Below are 21,310 nucleotides of genomic sequence, written 5' to 3'. Positions count from 1 at the left end.
GTTAATTTGGCCGTGATCTTCAGAGTTAATCCTCAGGTCCAATGGCTTTATAATTTGTAAGCAGCAGAAGGAAAATAGTGTGCAACAGCTAGGAAATCATTTCAAGCTTTTTTGAAGAAGACGTCATTTCAAGTGAATTTCTTACTTCACTCGTTACTCAGTGGGTATTATAGGAAAGGGGAAGCACAGCAGTTACCATTCACAGAAGGGGAAATTGAAGCCCAGATTAAATAACTGGCCAAGGTCACACAGAAGTCAGGGACTGGGCCAAGAATAGAACCCATTTCCTTGATTCCCAGGTCTCTATCCCCAAGACTGTGGAGGAGAGATCCTGCAGGTCCGTATATAGAGAGGATAAGTAATCACCAAATAGATCTGACTTTACATAATTAAACAAATTCTAAACACAAATGCTATGTATCTTTGTTTTGCACATGGTTGGTGCCCAATCAATATCTGTGATAACAGACGGTTGACAGTATATTTAGACTGAATACTGACCACGTGCAAAATGCATTGTAAGATGTGGGCAATGTCAACACGGAAGAAGTAGCAGAGATTTCTCTCTACCTATTTTTATTGATCATCACAGATAGTGGATGAAGGAAATGAGACTTTCACAAAGAATCTACTACACCTAACAATTTTTCCATTAAAGAACGATGATAGAGGGACTTCCCTGGTGGCACAGTGGTTAAGAATCCGCCTGCCAATGCAGGGGACACAGGTTCAAGCCCTGGTCCGGGAAGATCCCACATGCTGCGGAGCAACTAAGCCCATGCACCACAACTACTGAGCCTGCGCTCCAGAGCCCGCGAGCCACAACTACTGACCCCGCGAGCCACAACTACTGAAGCCCACATGCCTACAGCCCATGCTCCACACCAAGAGAAGCCACCGCAATGAGAAACCCGTGCACTGCAACGAAGAGTAGCCCTTGCTCGCCACAACTAGAGAAAAGCCCGCACGCAGCAGCACAGCCAAAAGTAAATAAATAAATTTATATATAAAAGAATGATATATGCAACGCTATCAGTGTAATTTATTTATGACCTGGAAATGATGATTTGTGATGGTTAGATGGGGAGAGGGAATTAAAATAGCCTGTGATCTAAAGAATGTCTGTTCTAAAACCCAAGCTGCCATCATCAGAGGCTGCCGGCCTTAAACCGCCTTATAGAAAAGAACCAGACTGCTCTTTCCTCATTCCTCCTGGGCTCCTCAAATCCATCCCCCTTCCATTCCCTAAAGAGGGGCCCCTTCCAAAAAGTCTAATATTGTTCCTTTACAGACCATCCTCCGCTGAGTGGGCAACCTTACCCACATAATATTTCCTGTGAGACGGGACCAGTGCTGTGGCAAAGCTTATCAAGGACCATGAGATGGAGACCAGCTCACTGCGTGGGCGGTGAGTCGTCCTACTTAGTTCTTCAAAATGCAGGGGGGGAGGTGAATTTCTAGAAGTCTCGAGTGGGCTCTCCGAGCAGGGGTCAGCTCTCTCACGTCCCGCTCTGCCCCTTCCCAGCCTCGGCCAACCCACAGCCCAGAACCACTTCCTCCTATGGCAGGAAACAAACGAATGGGGCTGGCCACCCCACTGGGGAGTCACTTTATTCCCCCTTTATACATTTGAGCTTATTCTCACTTTTGCCTAGCTCACCTACATGGCCGTTTTCTTTTTTCTTCTTCTGAAAAATCATAAATTCTATTTTCCTCAATTCTGTAACCCAGACCTCCTAGAGATTTCTATTTCTAAGGCACGGCAAAATTACATTTTACTTTCCACAGTTTGTGTTCACTTCTCAGAAATATTAGGTAAACATTCTCACTGTTGTGAAACTAGGTCTACAGTAGGCAGAAAATTCTTTTCAAGTTCCTTAAAAGTTTCAGAGCCTTATTGAGAGACATTTACCCTAATGCTAGCAGTAATTACAACCTTGCATTATGTCCATGGCACTCTGTACCTTTCCCAAATACATTGCCTCACTGGTGCTCATATTCTCTATGAAGTACAGGGAATTACCTCTATTTCATATGAACAGAAGCTGTAAACTACACACATGTGAAAGGTACTGTAAGTTCACCATCCTTCTGTGTGCTCCCTGGGTTTATGCTCAGGCTGACATGGGGCAAGTTTAGGACAATCATCTATTTAAGGAGTCCCTGCTGGCTGCTAAGCATGAGAAAAGTCCCTCATTCGGTGCTAATAACTTATTTTTTTTTAATTCAAAAGAAATCGTCTACTTCTACTACTTTACCACCCATATCTGCAGAAAAGTAAAAGGGGGGAAAGATTGTGCTGTATTTCCCCTCAGCTCATTACGTACATGAGTCTGAAAGTAAACCACCCCTGCGCCACCCTTACTCTTAATGTTTTATGAGAACAAATTCTAGGTGAATCAGAAACCACAGTGTTTAAAAATGTGGTAAGCTGCTGAGTTACGTTCTTTTTCAAAAAGGAGGAAGTTTCTGTTAAATTTATTTATGGCTCTTAATACCCACAAAGATGAACTAGTTGAGCAGTTGTTCTGATCGTTTTAAAAAATATTTATTGGATTCCAGAAAACTATACAATTGAAGTCTGAACTTCTTTACTTTAGACCCATTAACCTTGGGCCATATTAAACCAATTAATAATTTTGAGCTACTGAAAACATATACCTTCTAACCTCAAAACTAATGCTTTGGTTGTGGTCCTTATATAGAGCTACCCCTTAACTAGAGCCTCAAATTTAAATACCAAGAACTATTCTACATATTCAAGAGTAATGTGTATATATTAATCACCTAATCTCTTTTGACAATGATGTGCAGATACCACTCTGCAACTATGTACCATGTAACCCAGAATAAGTAAGATTTTAAAAATTCATGGAATGGAACATCCCTTATTCAAATGTCACTAAAATTCCTGTCTGCAACTGAAATTAAGTATATAAAATAGATTTTATATAAAATAGATTTATATAAAATAGATTTTATATAAAATAGATTTATATAAAATAGATTTTATATAAAATAGATTTATATAAAATAGATTTTATATAAAATAGATTTATATAAAGACATATTTGAAAAATTTTAGTAGTAAAAGAGGGCTTCATTTACCTGTCAGTTTGAGCTTTTCTCTCTCTGCAGGGTAAAATCAAATTCTCCGATTTGCTTTCTAGTGCACAAAGGTCCCACATATCTTTCTGAAAATTATTTCTACGTTAGATGTACTGATTTAACCACCAAGCATCAAATCTGGACCTGACACAGGTAAGCTACTCAGTCTACCGACTTTAAAAATGAGAGCTTCTTAGGGATATGCACATTTTCTGCAGATAATTTCAAGCAACAATTTGAATCATCACTGAAAGAGTTAAAGCTTTCATTTCTGATCTGTCTTGTGATCGGTTAAAAAAGAAAGAATGCCTTTAACATTAAGAGAATAAGTCAAATGGCCAACAAACATTTACTGAAGATGTAAGGTACTGCTCTGAATTTTGAGAGAATTCCAAGAGGAATACGATATCCTTCCATGCCTCGGCAAGCTTACTCTATAACATGGGAGAAGGATCCCATACGCCACAAAGATATCAGAAGAAGAGAGGTAACGTTTACAAAGTTTCGCTCCAGCTGACCTCATTCCCCAAACCATATTTTATTAGCATTATTCAAATCTAACTTTATAATATTATGTTCTATCACTCATAATTGTTATTTTCTCATAGTTACTAGCTCTAATCCTAAACAGAGCTGAAATTTTAGATTGGCTCCTGTCAAAACAAAAATTAAGAATATCTTAAAAAGGCTTATTCCATAAAAATTGAACCCTGTACCTTTATCCAAACCTAACAGCTTAAGTTAGTTATTTTAAATTTATTTGCAAGTTAGGTTAGCACAAATACTTAACGGGACAAGTCCATAAATATGGATGTCCATCTCCAAATCAGCAAAATAAATAAAATCTCAGTACATCTCACTTTCTTTGGGGTTGAATGATCACAGTGGTAAAGAAGGTATTCAAGATATGCTTTTTCTTAGCAAATTCAAGATATTTCTGTTCTTAGCAAATGATTCACTTAGATGAGAAATCAGATGTGTGGAAACAGCTACTACTCAGGAATTCCGTAACTTACCAGTAACTTTCACGATCAGAATGATATGCCTTAAAATACTAAAACACAAGATGTGAAGACAAGTTGAAATTGCAGGAAGAATCTAGAAAACCAAACAGCCTCTTCCGTTTGTGCCAGAATTACGTCATATTTCTTTTTTATCAAGCTAATTAAAAAAAAAACCCTGCAATTCTCCCAACCACTCTGCTAGTGGAATTAAAAGCAATAAAGAAAATATTTGGCCTAATGATAATTCTTGAGCAGTCTCAATACTATCTTACTTGATAGGAAGATAGTTGCACCTATCAATTCTATTCCTGTCCTTCAAATTTGCTCCCATGAACTATCATTAGTATCAATCCTCTAGACTAAACAGTAATGGAAAACAACAAACAGGGCTCGGTCATCAACAGGAAGCAAGGAAACTGCACAGTTAACCAAGGGCAGGGCTGAATTCATTCAGCAGATACACCCTGAGCATCTGTGTGTGCCAGACACGGTGCCGGCCCCTAAAGACAGAGAGGTGCTGAATCAGCTCACAGCTTAGAGAAAAGACAAGCGTACGCACACTTGTGATGTGACAGTGGTGTCAGCAAAGTGCTGTTCATGCTGAGGAGGGAGAAAGGGGGTCTGAATGAGAAAGTCTGGAGGGTGGGGAAGGTGACAGCCTTGTTGAGCCTGGAAAGATATAGGAGGACCTCCTAGGAAGCAGAAAATGCATGGAAGCTCATTTCTGACAGATGAAGGAGCATGCTCAGAGCCTAGGAAAGGTAATGATCTTCAGCGGTGGGAAGATCTGATGCCATACTCGGTGCTTACAGAGTGGGAAATGGGGAGACCAGTGTAACTGATGCAGTGGTGGAGCCAAAGTCTGGGTGTTCTCGGTTGGAAAGCAAGAGATGCGAGTTCCAACCTGAGTTCCAAAGAACGGCTCACAGGGCGACCTTCATTCTGTCCCTGTGCTCCTAGCCTTAAACTGTAAGCTAGAGAGAAAAATTAAGAAACGGTTAGACATGGGTAAGGAAGAAGAGTAGATATATTGCCTACCTTTTCCCAAGGCAGGGAAAGCCTTTGGCCCCAGTGGACCGCACGTGCCATCTACCAGCTCCCATAAGACCCTTGAGTCCAGGGGTCAAAAAGTATTCGAAAGTTACTCAAGAAACGAACTGTCCCTACCTTGCTTTGGAATGATTATGGTTACAGGGATGCCAGAACCACGTGATGGTAGGTTGAGGGATACCGTAAATGGTGCAAGTCAGGATTTGTCTGCTGCCCAGTGGGTAGAGAGTCGGGTATGGAAACGATGATACAGCCTTTTCATAAATCTGGGGTTTCACTGAAAGGAGAAAATAGGACAGAGGTCAAGAGCTGTTCTCATGACTCCCTCCTGGACCACAGCGAAGGACCACATTCTCGCTGGTGTTGCTGTCGGGGAAACACACATGGACAGAACCCTCGGATTCGTCATTATAACGCCAACTGAAAAGCGTATGTACATTCCGACCACAATGTTAAAAAAAAAAAAAATCATATTGCTTATGGAAGAGAGCAAGCAACCATGAAATAGTTGGGATGGGGAATAAGTGGTTTTTAAAACAATTTTTAAAAAAATTTTGCTTTCTTTGTTATACTGACTTTTGACACCAATTTTCACGAATTTCACCCCCCACCAGAACCAAAAGAAAGTCTGAACAGTGAACTTACCATTGACAATTAGAGTGGCAGTGAGGTTTTTTAACACATTTGACTGCTTTAGGCCCAGCAAGATCGTGTAATCCCCCGCATCTTCGGCAGTCACATCTTTGATGACTAACGCATAGCCACGAACCAAGTAGCGGGCAGATTTCTCAGTGGCTGGTAACCCATCTTTTAACCTGTGGTGAAGGGCACGATCAGTAAGTCATTTCACATGGCCTCTGCAATATCACCTTAACGTTGCCATTGAAGGATGTGAGATCCAGTTGAGACATCTTGAGCCTTAGATCCTCAATATTCATTTAAAACACTTAGACACTGACTTTTTAGTAAAGCCCAGTGGGATTTTTAGAAACACTTCACGTTGATTGGCAAAGAGGAAAGAAGTAAGCCGAAAGAAAGGCAAGTGACGGTTTCATGCACCCACACGGACGCGGGTCACCACTGTGACTTAAGTCTAACCTAGAAGCACAGGTGATTCCATCTGAGATGTTTTTCAGAGTTCTCCACGAGGCTCCATCAGCAATACCAGGGTCATTGTGAGTCAGATCAACTAGATCACTTCTCCAGATAAAAATAAAAATAGATTTTCCTATTGTGGCCTCATGTGGAGTTCTTATTAGTTATATAAATGGTCACACCAGTTGCCCTTTCATGAGCTCGAGTGAAACCAAGATTATCAAGGTTCTTTCCCATGGGGAAGAAAAGCGAAGGCAAAGAACTCAAACAAAAGGTATAAACTTAAACAATGTTTTTAAACTGCAGAGACAGACTTAATGCCTGGATGCCATGCAGCTGCATACAGAACTGGGAGCCAGGCTTGAAGGCTTGTCCTGGCTCTGCCACTGTGTGCCCTGAACTTATCCATTTCAGCCTCAGGTTCTCCGAGTTTCTCAAAGATCTCTTTCACTGTAAAATTCTAGGATTTCCTTAAATGACTGTTCTTTCAATGGGCATTTTTCATCTGTTAGTAGGAGTTTACTGTGTCCTGCATAAAGCTGTCATATTAGGAACGGCATTGGTTCATAGTCATGCATGTGTTACATAGTCATGCAAATTCCCATTACTAGTGGGTCTCAGTTCCAAAGCAGCTAAAACGCCTATGCTCTATTTTGTGACTACAAATCCCATTCTACTATCCTTGAAATTATTTCCTCTAAACAAGTCAGTATCTTCAAAAACGGGTTGATATTTTTGGTTTGTTTTAGGTCCTTGCTACTTAGCTACTGAAGAAATCAGCAGTGTTGAACAGTTGGGGATACTCTCAGGTACTGAAAGAGGGAATGTACTTCCCTGAGCGATTCAATTCCTATTCAGGAATAATGTACATTCATAATATCTAAAAAGTTTCATAGTAAATTTCCTCTGAAACAAAAAAATCTCCTTTCTACTGCGACGGCGTGAAGGGGCATAGCACGAAGTCTCATTTTCTCTTTATTTCCCTATTAACGATCTGAGGAAACTGAAAACAAATGCTACAGCCATATGATACTGAAAGCAAAACAAGCTACGGGTGAGATTCTATATCGTATGGGTTGTTTTCCTAATCAGTTTTGTACTCCTTGTTTAGAATGTGGTGGCGGGAGCCAAAGATCCTGGCGTTGCAAAATGATTTAACAAAATGACAGCAGATTATCAACAGATTACATTGTCTTACAGCAGGTATTGGGCTCGCATTAAAAAAGACCGCCTGAAGAGTTTCTGAATTTGCAAACTTCGAGCCAAAAACCCCTTAATTAGTTCAAGTAGGGCCATGAGTGCATCCCTGCCACTGAATAAGTCTTGTCTCTATTAATGTTTGTTTAATTTTAAAACAAGACTGGAACTTTCAGCCCAGCAGTATCTCAAAGAATTAATTTTCGATAAGAAGAGAATTATTATCCTCCTCACAAGGGCCCACTTCTTCAGGGTTAATAGAGCGTGTTACACACTAGAGATGCTTCCTAATCGTTGCTCATTGACATCATAGGAAGGTTGAGAGAGGCACAAATTTAGTCGCAGGGAGTGAATGACTAAACTGAAATGAGCACTCAGAAAAGGAATCCCTTGCTCCATCCTGTAATTTACATTATTTTCCTTCCCCTCCAGCCCTTCCCACCCACTCCCCTCCCAGCCCAGCAATCAGCCCAAGTTCTTAGTTCTTCACCGCTGTCTGGGAAGCTTTTCTTGATTTTTTTTTTTCTTTTCAGGAATTCAAGTCACTGGGCTCCTGCATCTTCCTACTGACAAAGCATATCTTAAGCCGCTAGGAACATAACTGTGAGCCTACCATACAACTTCTGGCGAGGGAAACGCCTTCACTTTCACAGAGAGCCGATAAGACCGCGTGCCAGCTACAGTCTCAAACACCTGCTGCTGTCGAGGTTTCACTGTGATGAATGCTTTATCTTCGAAAAGAGAAGTGATAAATCCATTAGAAAAGACTACATTTATGTAAACAAAAGAAAACCAAAAAAAAAACGCCAACCCGCTGCCTCATTCAAGGAGGGTGCAACCAATGACTAAATAGAGCTGAATTAGGATCCAGGCCATCGCTGAGCCCAAATACCGATCAGTGAATAAAATCACTTCAAAGTACTCTAACTGGCTTAATACTTGCAAAATCAAGTCCCAGGGATATAAAAACCCAGCGGCAGGGCAGCAGAAATAAAACACCTTAAACACCTATACTGAAACAACAGAAGTATGAAGATACTTCTAAAAATCTACCCGGCCAATGTGAATACCACGGGAGAAGGTTGTTCCACGCCCTTCTAAAATAACGAATTTGATATAAGACATCAACTGGAGAAAGTCAAAAGAATATCAAAGGCCGTTGATAGAACGGTCCCCTGGTTTCTGCTCCTTACAAGTTTTTCTTTTCAGTGGTAGAAACAAATAAGGTTTATGAAAGATTCTAAAGAGGGTGAAGTATTTTCTTTACAGAATTTGCCTACTGGCACTGAGCAAAACTAGTAGGACTTCAGGAGCGTAAAACCAGAGACAGAAGAGCATCAATTCTAAATAATTTATCACAGCATCTTTTTCTCTAAATCAGTAGCAGTGCCTGAGAAATTTCTCCCAGAAAATGAAGGTAAAACGGACTGTATTTTTCTGTTTTGTTTATACGCAACACTAAATAAAGAATTTCACATAGATTCTAATACCTGACTTATTAGCCACAATAAATTTGTAAGGAAAAGATTCTCTAGCCAGTGCAAAAGTATTACATTTAAAGAACACTTGATGTGATTTGCTCTTTGGCAGGGGCGCGGAGGGGGACAAAGTTGTATTTGTTCATGACAGTGTACCTCTTGGCCAAAAGAAAATTTACGTTTGTTTTTTTTTTTAATAGAACCCTCCAATTCTGCAATGATTAGAAAGCAGAGCATGGGTTGCTTACCATATATATGCACTGAGGTGTTAACAGATTTCAATGACGGGCCGCTTTTCACATGACAAATGTAAAGTCCTTTGTCTCTGTTCTGCACTTTGTCAATAAAAAGAATGCTGTAGAATACATTGTTGCGGGAATTGCGTCGGTCAATTCGTTGCCTTATAGAGGCTCTCTTATTTATCTAGAAAGAAAACGGGTAACAAACGTAGAAGGAGTCACTGTTTGCGCTCAGAGTTACAGCATTTCTCAGATGATTCCTCAGACTAATATTTTGCGCTAAGAGGCAAACCCGCCCAGAGCGAGATGCACACAACCGACATCTCTGTCTCGACGTGTTTCCAACACGCGCCATGGCAGCACTGACTTAGCACTTCATTTTCCTCAAATGGACTTTCACACACGATATCTCAACAGTTTCTCACAAGCCAGGGAGATTGGCAGGGTTATTGCCCTTATTGTAGATGACGAAATTGATGCATCAGAAACACTGGCCAGTGTAGCCTGGGAACTTGGGTCTTCTGAGTACAAATCTAACTCTTCCCTCTAGCACCTCCCTCTCTAACCAGTAACCTGTTCTCTAGGCAGTGGTATCCCACACAGACTCGGGCCATGATTAGTATCTGGATTAATCACAGGGTTTCTCTTAATACATCACCACGTGAGTTTTCTTTTGCTTCCTTTTAGAAATGAAGGGAAAGATTATGAATCCTGGCTACACCTATTAAGGCGTAATGATCCTAGTTTCATTATTTCCCGATTTGCGCAAGGCTTGCCAATATCTGCTAAATACCACGAAATGGGTCTGGGGGCCTGCAAAGCCATCAACAAGTTTAGCCAGCGATCTGCGGGGGGGGGGTGCCGTCCTATGTTTGCAGGCGTCAGGCTCAGCGGTATAAACTGGCCACAATGACCCACTCCTGGCTTTGCGAAGATGAGGTCACTGTGCTTTTTCCTTTCATTGTTCCTTCCTTTCTTTTCTTTCTTTTTTTTTTTTTTAAGCATTGCATTTTATAACACATAATATGTTATTTCCTCCTCTCAGTTCGTCCCTGTGAGGAGGCATGGAAAAAGACTTTGGAAGCTGGTCAAACTAATCTCTGGGTCTTGAACTTAGCTCTCCTGTGTGCCACGCTGGATGAATTCTACCCACCTGTCCTTCTACTGCCCTGTTGGAACAGACACACGTTATGCCATTTTCTCCATTCTCAGCAGCGACCACAGAGAAGACATCGATCATAGCAATCAAAAATCAGAGATTCTGGGCTTCCCTGGTGGCGCAGTGGTTGGGAGTCCGCCTGCCTATGCGGGGGACGCGGGTTCGTGCCCCGGTCCGGGAGGATCCCACGTGCCGCGGAGCGACTGGGCCTGCGCGTCTGGAGCCTGTGCTCCGCAACGGGAGAGGCCACAGCAGTGAGAGGCCCACGTACCGCAAAAACAAAACAAAAAAACAAAAAACAAAAAAAAACAGAGACTCTGTGCCCTGCATGAAAGACTGAGGGACCATCGGCAACTCTGTTCACGTCGGTATCACTTCTCCCTTCTCCCTTTGAGAAGGCTTTCCTTTCTCGAGTTCGAGTAACATTGGTATTGTTTCTGCCCTGGTACCCTAAAACTGCCCCTGGGTTTCAGAACAGGGTCATCAGCACCGTCCAGCAGCCACGTGTGGCTATTTAAATTAAAATGAAACAAAATGTAAAATTCGGCTCCTCAGTCCCGCAAGCCACATTCCACGTGCTATTAGGCATAGGTGGCTAGTGGTTAGCGTTTCAGACCACTTCCATCACAGCAAGTTCCACTGGACAGCACCATTTTCGAAGGTTATGGGCATTCAGCAGATGTACTACCATACTCTCACTTACAGCAGCAACACTGACAGGGTACACGTTTCTTCCCTCGTTCCTCGTATTGAGTATATGATTTCCATCAAAACCCAGAATAATTTATTGCTACAATAATATACAAGTCGTACCATTTTTATTTCAATGAAACAATACCATTTTCTAGAAAATACCTTATGACTGATGAGTCAATGTGTCCCTACAGGGCACTTGTGGTACCGTTTTGTTGCTAAGTTATTCTGTTTTCATAGCAAGAAACGTATATATTGTACAGCACAGGGAATAGAGCCCAATATTTTCTAATACCTGTAAATAGAGTATAATCTATAAAAATTTTGAATCACTATGTTGTACACCTGAAACGAGGATAACATTGTAAATCAACTATACCTCAATTAAAAAAAAAAAAGCTCGGGACTGATGCATTAATCTTAATTATACATGCATAATTTAATCATAAGCTAACTTCGTGACTGGGCCGTCTGAATGACGTAACAAGTGATTTACCTGGGATATGCCACATGAATCACATAGACATACAAGAAATGGGGCTGGAACCACTTTCAGATGTTTCTTAACAGTTTATCAGAGATTCCCCGCCTATACGTTTTTAAAACAATGATTGTTTGCAAGGATGTTTAATTTGAATGGGAACACAACTCAGCCTTCATTCTTCTCATTTTTCTGAAGGGCAGAATTGCTCCTTTGTCACTTAACAAGTGGAATATTGGATGGCTGGGTTGTATTATCTTTTCCAAACATGCTCCAATCAGGTGCCTGCGTGTCTGCCAGTCTCTTAAATTAATGCGCCGAGACGACAACTTTTTGTTGTTGTTTTTACAAAAGATAGTCCCTGCCTGGCATGTACTGATAAATTTCTCTCTCATCTCTAAATCCTAGAGAATCATTTCCAAGGATGAAACAATCCCCTTTTCCACCCAGAATCATGCAATAGAAATACCAGCCTATACACTTCAAAACAAAACCTCCAGACATCAAAAGACCGTATCTCTGCCTATCACACTCATGAAATGTCAGGCAAGGGAAGCACCCAAACCAAACCCACAGCTTCTTTATCGACTTGAACTGCCAGGAGTCAGAATATTCCGCTTTCTCCCACTTCAAAAACTCAGTTTAGCATTTCACTTGCTAGAACTAAATACTGTCCTATAGAAGAAATAGAAAAGTAGGTCACTCACTTCCCCGGGGTAACTCCAGGTCATCTGAACTCTTGTGTTCAAGGGAGTGGTGGCCGTGCAGTTGAGGGTGAGAGCATGACCTCTAAGTAATCTGACTGGCCTTGGCGTGCTGATTTGGACGTCTGTGATTGTGTTGGCTGCAAGCATAAGAAGTCACAGTTTTAAAAAAAAAATCAACGTTTCATTAAGCAGATAAACCCTTGAGTATTCCGGCTTATGCTCATGCTTTCGGAACATCACTTACTTTGTCGAAGTGTGAGATAGTTTGTCTTGTACTCATGTCCGTTGACTGTTGTTTCACAGGTCAGAAGCCCTATTTCTTTGTATGTTGCATTTGATATTATAAAGCCCTTCCTACTGTCCCACGTTATTCTTTTTCCATCAGGGATCAGAGTATCAAATGGAAACTGGAAAAAGAAGAAACATGCTTTCACAAAATCGTATTAGCGCTGTGGTAAGAGATTCCCTCATAGTTTGTGAAAATGTAATTTTTACCGCAAATGAGAATAGTGCAGGCAAAAACTCCAGGTTGTCATAATTGGTTCTTTAGTTTTCTTTGCATGTAGGAAACGATACATTAACTATGACAAGCAGGATAGTTTGTTATTAGTCTTAGCAAGAAGCTGCACCCCCCTAGGGTAGACCTAGTGGTCATGTCAGAATTCTAGCGGGAGTGCCCGTATCTCTTTGGCCTCTGGGAATCTCTGTAATAAACTGGCCTGATACTCAATAGAAAAATTAATTAGGATTTTTTCCGTTAGGGCTGCCAGGTTATCCTCTTGGTCTCATCATCGGGAGCTTTTAACAAGCCATACCTTGTCCTCTCATTTTGCATGATCTGTTAGAGGTGGCTGTCTTAAAAGGACTGTACATAATTCCTGGTCCCCCAAGATTCATAGCATTAACTTGGCACTCACTGGGGTTATCCCTCTGGGGAAGACTGAGAGTACTGACTCTGCACCTGGAAGGGAAGCGCCCAGAAGCAGAGGCTCCTGACGGTGAAGAGAGCCGAAAACGGACGTGAGGCCAGAGACAGTTATGAACGAAGTGCTCGCAAATTCCTAGACGTATTCCCAAACACAGCGAGGCCGAACAGAAGTAAAGAGCCCACGATTTGATTCTCTGCTTATGCCTTCTCCTATATATCAAGGACTTAATTTACACCTTCTACCTTGGGATTAGACTTTGTAAAGGGCCACTGTCTCATAGAGCAGCCCAGCCAAATTCCCGTGAGGCCAGATTGGCAGCCAACTCCAGAGGCAGTGGTCTGACAACTGCTTTTAGCCCCAGCTGGACAAGGGGGAAAAAAAAATCAGATCACCTTCTCACAACAGATTATAAAGATTCATAGAATTAACTGCCATAAGGAAGTTTCAAATCTTTTCTATCTTCTTTAAAAAAGCACACACCTGGGCTTCCCTGGTGGCGCGGTGGTTGCGAGTCCACCTGCCGATGCAGGGGACATGGGTTCGTGCCGCGGTCTGGGAAGATCCCACATGCCGCGGAGCGGCTGGGCCCGTGAGCCATGGCCGCTGAGCCTGCGCGTCCGGAGCCTGTGCTCCACAATGGGAGAGGCCCGCGTACCACGCAAAAAAAAAAAAAAAAAAAAAAAAAAAAAAAAAAAAAAGCACACACCTTACATCGCTCTATCCACAATATCCTTTAGATATACTGCTTGCGGAAGGAGCGAATCTGACCGGGATTTGTGATCTGATGGCAGAGATTTCTACTCCAAAAGCACTGGTTGCCTCTCCCAGTGAATATGTCTGCATTGGTGTATGTTACCAGAGCGTCACGTGGGTTTGACATGAATTGCATCCTGTTTATGAAGAACTGAAAGCAATTAAAGGATGCATTTCACGTTTTAGTAAATTAGGATGCTACCTGTAAACTTAGGAATGCCCTGCATTCCGTCGGGGGGGAAAAGGAACCTTCTGACTGGGTACAAACTATTAAAGGAAAAACTCAGAAAAATATAAGTCAGGGATTGAAATCTGGGATGCTTTAAAAACATGTGAAAACGAGCACGTGCTGAACCTACAAGAAAGGTTGGCTGATGGACTTGGTCTGCACAACTTAAAAATACATCAAATTTTCCTCTGAAGTGTTTCTCTTACTCTATCCGTTACTGCCACTAGTTGTAGTTCATTGACAAAGTCACTTTCTTTCTAGCTGACGAGAGCTAAAATAGCAAAAGACTACAAAGCCCATCAGCTGTGGCAGGGTGTGTGTCATAAAGGGGCAGACAGATGGGCAGTCCGGAGACACTGCTGAACAGGGAGGCTTGTCTCTAGCTGACCGGGGCTCTGCTGAAGCAGGCATAGGAAAAGGCGGGAGCAGCAAGTTAGAAGAGAAAGGACAGTAAGAGAAAAGGAAGGGAACGATCTTCTGTCAATTTCATGTCAGCATATATGTGTAATAGGTTAGAATATTTTCAAAATATATGTGATAAACCAAAATCCTGGTTAGAATGTTATGCTTCTCTCCCTTTTTATTTTGTATTATAGATCAGGGTGGGAAAACACAGAAAATAAGCTTTCCCTCCCAAAATGTTTGCAGGTGGGAATTCGGGAAAGTTCCTCAAACAGACAAGCGCTCTGCATTAGGGCGAAAAGGCAAGGGGTGTGCATGAAAAGAGAAGTTTCATATCCTCATGGTTTGTTCCATGTCAGTCACAGACCAATTATCATCTCGGACTCAGAGGGGTAATGGCAGGCTATGGAAAACGTCACGATAATAAATCGATTATTGGGCATTAAACTCTTGGATACGTAACGTGAACAGCTAATCCTTGAACAGGCCTTACCTGTCCCAGGCGTGATCCTGAGGGCCTCCGAGCACCTCATGTAGCCTTCCTAACAGTCAGGTGAGGTGGGTGCCCCTGTAACCTCTCCCATCTCTCCATGGAGGGCACTGATGTGGAGGGAGGTCTGATAACTTGCCCATTTTCCAGCGGGTTAAGTGGTAGTGGCGGGGGTGGGGGGTTGCAGAAAGAATCCAGGTGGTGTGGCCCCAGCCTCTGCTCTGAACCACTCTGCCCCTCCTCCTATGCAAACTAAACCATGAGCAAAGGATGGCAGGAACACGGAGGAAGAAGACAGGACACGGGCTCCAATGCCCAGTGTGGCCTGTGGCCTGGACGTCCCTAACTCCCTGGGAACCTTAGTTTTTTCTTCCACCAAGTGAGTGTGACCCCGCTGGCATTTCCAGCTCCAACATACTACAATTTTATATTTCCTGGCGATGATACCCAGTTGTCATGGGAGCCGAGACCTGTCACTGATGGACTACATTGAAGATTTAAATCAACAACTTGGGGGAGTGAATGCAAGGGGAGAAGACAGGGAGACACACTACCTCTACGTGATGGGCAGCGCTCGGTGCTGCCTTGGGACAGCCTACACTTTTCCTCTGAAAGCTCTAAGCTCTCAGGAGCCACTAGAGTTTTCCACGTGGGAAGTTTTTATCCAACTCTCAGACTCAGCACACGCCTAAAGTTACTGCAGCTGGCATGTCACATTTTAGGGCTTTTGTCTTTATTACATTTTACTCCGAATCTTTTTCCTTCTCTACATGCACAATTCACAACATAATATGAAGAAAAATCTCATTTATAGCTTTTTTTTTTCCCCCTAAGAGGTTAAATTTGGATGCCCGTCGGAAGATAAGCCTTTTGTTACAAGGACCAGCCCAACTCAAACCGAAGCAAGAGTTCTTAAATGCCTGGCGAGTCAGGTACCCTGCCTGACAGTTCTTCCTTCAGCAAAAACCTGCATTAGTGATTCGTACACACAATAGAATTGGTTTTCCTGACACGTACAGACATTCAAATTTGTGGCAATACATAAAAATGGTCACGATTGTAGTTCTTTCATTATTCACGTAGATTTACACTCAAGACATTATCCTTTTAGTCCATGTAAGTACACGCAGGGGGATAACGCCTAACACTTACATAGTAAAAAGCCGTTACAGAAAAGTCCGCCGAGAAAGCCCACCTGTCTCTAAGATAACTATTCCAGAGAGAGAAAACAACTCAAAATTCACTTGCAGTAAAAGGCTTGTGAGAGTAGCACTACTCATTTTTACCTTTTTTAAAGTAACAGTGATGTTGGGTGATGTAACCCGGCAGGGGATGACGACCTCCTTTCCTTCGGTCATATTTACAATTTCCGGGATTTCACTGTGCATCTCTAAGAAAGGTCTACCTGTATCTGAACAAGAAAATGAAAATACATAAACGATCGTATTAGGAACACGCAGACACTGCAGCTGGCGAGGCAGCACGGGCACCACCAGTTACATCATTCTCCTTTCGTGTAACCCATAAATCCACGTTCTTCTCTCGGAATCTGGTGTTTCTGTTTCTCTAAGAAAACCGAATTCCTTATTCAGGTCTTAGCCTTCCGTCAGGGAGCCCTGATGCCCTACTTTGCAATTGTGACCTGGGGGGTGGGGGGAACAGTAAAGGTGAATATTCTGCATAAACTTCTTTCCACAGCTATGCTAAGTGCCTCAGGAAGCGCCCTCCAGAGCCTTTGTAAGAAGTCAGAGGGGGCGGGTACAAGGGTCCTCTGTCTTTGGAGCACAGATGACGGCGGATAGCGGCAAGCTGAGGTGTCAAGTTGGAGAGAGGATTAGCATTTGAATGACAGAAGCACATGCCTTCGCCGTTTTCTAGAGCTTAATGGCAGCCTAATAAGATGAGAAGGTCCCAGCTACTTCGGGGTAGGGGGCGGGCTAAAGGCAGGAGAAGCAGTGCGAATACCGCATTTATTTCACATGTATGTGACATCCGTTTGTTTAGCCTGCACTGCACATCTACTAACAGCAAAGCAGGCGGAAGTGACACAAAGAGGTCTGGAAAGGGCTTTACCTCATCACCGAGAGACCACCCTTCAAAGTATGGCATTGCCAACTACAGATAATTGGCACTTGCCGTCTACCTTTACAAGGATTGAATCATGAGCCGCCGCAGCTGCTGAACCTCAACACCCCCTGAAAGGAGTTCAGGGTGGAGATCAGGAATGAGGCGCTCCGTGCTCTGGGAAAAACTGGCAGAACAGGTCTTCAGATAGTTAGATATTTTAGGAGCCCAATTTTTGCATCTCCTTGTATCTAGAAAAGCACTAAAATCCTTCAAGGTGACGCCTGCTCCTCGTGACTAGCAGAAACCTTCTGCCAAAAATATGCGCTTGATCGCATGTACTCCCTCTTCACACCGAAATCACATATACACCGACCTTCTCCCCTATCTCTTCGGAGCTGTTTCTCAGAGCTACCTGAAATGCTGACCCCGGGCTATAGTCTTCATTTTTGCCCCAGATGAAACTTAATTCACAGCTCTCACGTTGTGCATTTGTTTTCAGTCGACAGAATTTTGCCAGTCTCAGGACCACCCGAGCGGCTTCCCTGCGATACCTCTGGAGACCGGAATGAGCATCCTTCCAGAAACATTCTCACGGTGCACTGTGCCCTTGCCCTTGGGACTCCACTGACAACGATCTCTTCAGGAGATACTGTGCTCTCCGCTTCTCCCCTGGCTCCAGTCTTCTATGCCCAGATGGAAAGAAATCCTGTGAGGACTCTCTGTCTGGACCCTCCCCTGCTTGCTATGGTCTAGGAAGCTCATCCTGGATGCTGAATGGAGGACGAAGTGGAGAAAAACAAGAGTATGAAGGAGACCACGGCTGCCTGGACTAAATGGGGGCTGCAGACATGGTTATGGATTGAACTTTGTCCCCACCCCCAAAATGATATGTTCTACCCCCCCACACACCAGTACTTCAGAATGTGACCTCATTTGGGTCAAATAGGGTCACTGCCAATAGAATTACTTCAGTTAAGTAGGGTGGGCCCCTAATCCAATCTGCCTGGTGTCCATATAAGAAGATGGCCATGTGAGGACAGGCACACGGGGAGAATGCCACGTGGGGACAAAGCAGAAGTGGAGCGATGCAGCTGCAGGTCAAGGATCGCCGGCTGCCAAGGATCGCCACCCCCCGAAGGTAAGGAGAGCCAAAGAAGGATCCCCTACGGGCTTCAGAGTGAGCACGGCCCTGCTGCCATCTTGAGTTTCTAGAATGTGAGACAATAAAGATTTGTAGTTTTAAACCCTCCCCCCCCAAAAAAAAAGTGACAATGCTGTAGCCTGCTGAAGGTGAGAGAGTGTGACATACACTAGAGGGGGCCCTAGAGAGACGGATGCCCTGAGACACAGATCCCTACTGGTCCTCTGGGAAGCCTCGCTGGGCCAGCCCTTCCTGCTTCTACCCTCTCCGCCCCAGCCCATCTCAGCGGCTTTGTCAACGTCCCCAGGACTCTCCTCTTAGAGCACTTATAACACTTCTTCTCTGGCTACACACGGGATGATGAATTCCTAGGAGAGGAAACAGACCATATTCATCTCTGCCTCGTGTGTATTAAGTGAATGAATGAACACATGAATGAATTGCTCTCCAACCCTGTCACTTTACAGATGAGAAAACAGAGGCCTAAACAGGTATAGTGCCTTGTCTCGCTGTGAACAGAGCCAGGCCCAGAGGCCAGTTTCTCCTGAGCGCCAGCCCAGGGCTCCTTCCCTGCCCCCATCCCCTCATCACCGGGCCCGCCTCTCCCCATCATAGGAAGGGCCTTCTTGGCAATTGTCTTTCAGAGATAGGATGATTGTCTCAGTTCCCATGTGCTATGTCACACTACCCAGTGTTGGAGGAATTCTGAGAGGTCGCTCACCGAGGGACAGGGCTGGGTGGGGGCAGGCTTTGGGACGGGCCCAGCATGAGGCTCAGAGTCGGGCTGGATGGGTGGCGGGGAGGCAACAGATCTTGGTTAAGAGCACACATTTTGGAGAATTCCCTGGCGGTCCAGTGGTTAGGACTCTGTGCTTTCACTGCTGCTGAGGGCGCGGGTTCAATCCCTGGTCCGGGAAAGCCGCAAAGTGTGGCCAAAAAAAAAAAAAAAAAGCACACACTTTACAGCCGGGGTTCAAATCCTGGCTCTGTCCCTTCCTAGCTGTGAGACTGTGGGAAAACCGTTTTACCCTCTGTGCCCCATTTGTAACATCTGCCTCAAAGGGTTACTATGAGGCTGACATGAATTCATACGTGTAAAGTGCTTAGAATTTTACCTGGCAGAGAGTACAATGCTATGTATGTGTTAGCCGTTAATTTTCTTCTTCTTATGAGAGATTTGAACTTAAGGAGAGAGGGCAGTTAGGATATATGGAAATCCTAAATCATACTTATGATCTAAACTATAAAAAGTACAAATCTATATTCATATAATGGCATAGAAAAAAGGCAAAGTGAATACACTAAAATGTCAGCAATGATTATCTTTGAGTGCTACGGGTCGTTATTATTTTCTTATTTACCTTCTGTATTTGTCAGATTTTCTAGAATGCTCATATATTATTTTATAATAAGACTTTAAATTATTGCATTTAAGTCTCAAATTCTAAAGCACCATCCAGTTTTACTTGAGGAAAACTATACACTTTGTACCTGATTTAATTCGGTTTTGCCCACTATACTAGAAGGAGGCATTAACTACCACATTTGTAGTTACAGGTCTATTAGGAAGGCTCAGTGGGTGTAGCATCTGGAGAGAGGAAAAGTTAATTATACAGAGACAAAGATTCACTTATCAGCACGAAATTCCTCCCCTGAATAAAATTGCTGAGCTAGACATCCAGGCAGGGACTATTGGGATTTGATCATTCCTTTCCTTCCTCCTGTGAGTCTATATTTTTGTCTCCTTTGTGAGTCCCAAGGTAAACACAAACACCAGGAAATGGTTTAATTCACGTAACCAAACGGTAAATCCTTCACATTTAATTTACTGTCTCCTTAAGCAACTATTTTCAACAAAGGACACTGGCATAAAAAGTTCCTGCAGGAAACAGGAGACCTCAGTGCAGTCATTTTTAGGCCCATGAATGCCAACCCCAAATGAAAACAGAAGCGGCTAATGCAACGTGCCTTTGAATTTCGTCTTTCCCTTGCTCACTTTGGATCCCTCAAACACTTGAATTTTATGATAGCTACCGGCCTTTAAAAGCCGATTCCAATTTTAGCACTGGGCCCACTGTTCAGAAATATCAGAACTTCAATGATTTGTGTCCGTCCCAGCACAATTCAAAACACATCATCTGTAGCACAGTTAATCGCGGCATTTTAAACCCGCTATGTTTGCAAGGGAGCTTATGCCTGTACATCCACACCCACACACCCACACACAGAATATTCTCCAGGCTTATTAATAGTATATTTCCTCTGCAATTTGTTTCAAGGAAGGGCTAAGAATGAACTTGCCTGACATATTATAATACAAACATTTTTTGTTTTGTAGGACCACAGTTACAGAAGAGGTCAAGGTTCCATTAATATCACCAGTAAAACCACTTACTACTCCCAAAGGACGCATTTGTCTTTGTCACAGAATTAAAAATGACTTCCAAACCCAGCCAGCGCTGCAGAGTGGTTTCCTGAGACCAAATTGGCTGGCTGTCGAAAGAGTGAGGAAGAGCTGCTCCAGAGATTGCTGGTGTACCCGCGGTGCAGACACACTGTCACCAGGGACTCATGCCAACACCAGCGACGGGGAGGTCATGCCACCCACCCCTCTCTGAACTCTTAGAACTCAAAGCAGTGACAGGAAACTGGCACAGAATATGAGGTTTTCTCATCCAGTGGGAGTAGCTGGGCTGTCATCCTTCAGGACAACAAGCAGGCTAGGACATAGGGAAAGATCAAACAGGGATCCTTGTTCAGGATGGTATTACGTGTTTTTTCCTTTTAAAATCTGTAATCACTCTGGCACATCAGGGCACGCAGACACAGAGGCCCCAGCAATGCCATCCTCATGCCACTCCATTCCCCAATGGCATCGCCTGGGAGTTCTTCTACTGGGTTTGGAGCAAGTGAATGACCCAAGGATTTGAGGGAGCTTTTCAGACTTGAAGAGAAGTTCGGGAGTAAACATCTTGCTTCCTAGCACTTGTTCATTCCCATGATGTTCATAAACTTTTTCTTGATTTGCGTTCCCTTTAATTTCATTTTCCTTACCTATAAGTCCTGGTCAGAAGGACTCCTAGTTATT

General features: G+C 43.3%; 1 protein-coding gene across 2 annotated transcripts in view; it reads right to left on the bottom strand.

Moving 5' to 3' along the window:
• Positions 1-21,310, bottom strand: part of FLT1 (fms related receptor tyrosine kinase 1) — a 170,888-nt gene that overhangs the window by 103,945 nt on the left and 45,633 nt on the right. For both annotated transcript variants that reach the window (XM_082675546.1, XM_082675545.1), the window contains exons 4-10: positions 16,301-16,425; positions 12,456-12,618; positions 12,212-12,348; positions 9,181-9,355; positions 8,068-8,185; positions 5,808-5,977; positions 5,280-5,439 (exon numbers count right to left, since the gene is read on the bottom strand). In XM_082675546.1, the coding sequence (XP_082531672.1) occupies positions 5,280-5,439; positions 5,808-5,977; positions 8,068-8,185; positions 9,181-9,355; positions 12,212-12,348; positions 12,456-12,618; positions 16,301-16,425 (1,048 nt within the window). The remainder of the gene's footprint in view (positions 1-5,279; positions 5,440-5,807; positions 5,978-8,067; positions 8,186-9,180; positions 9,356-12,211; positions 12,349-12,455; positions 12,619-16,300; positions 16,426-21,310) is intronic.

Source organism: Grampus griseus (genome assembly GCF_964374135.1).
Source record: "Grampus griseus genome assembly, chromosome: 18".
Taxonomy (NCBI): Eukaryota; Metazoa; Chordata; class Mammalia; order Artiodactyla; family Delphinidae; genus Grampus; species Grampus griseus.
This window is presented reverse-complemented; position numbering and strand designations above follow the sequence as displayed.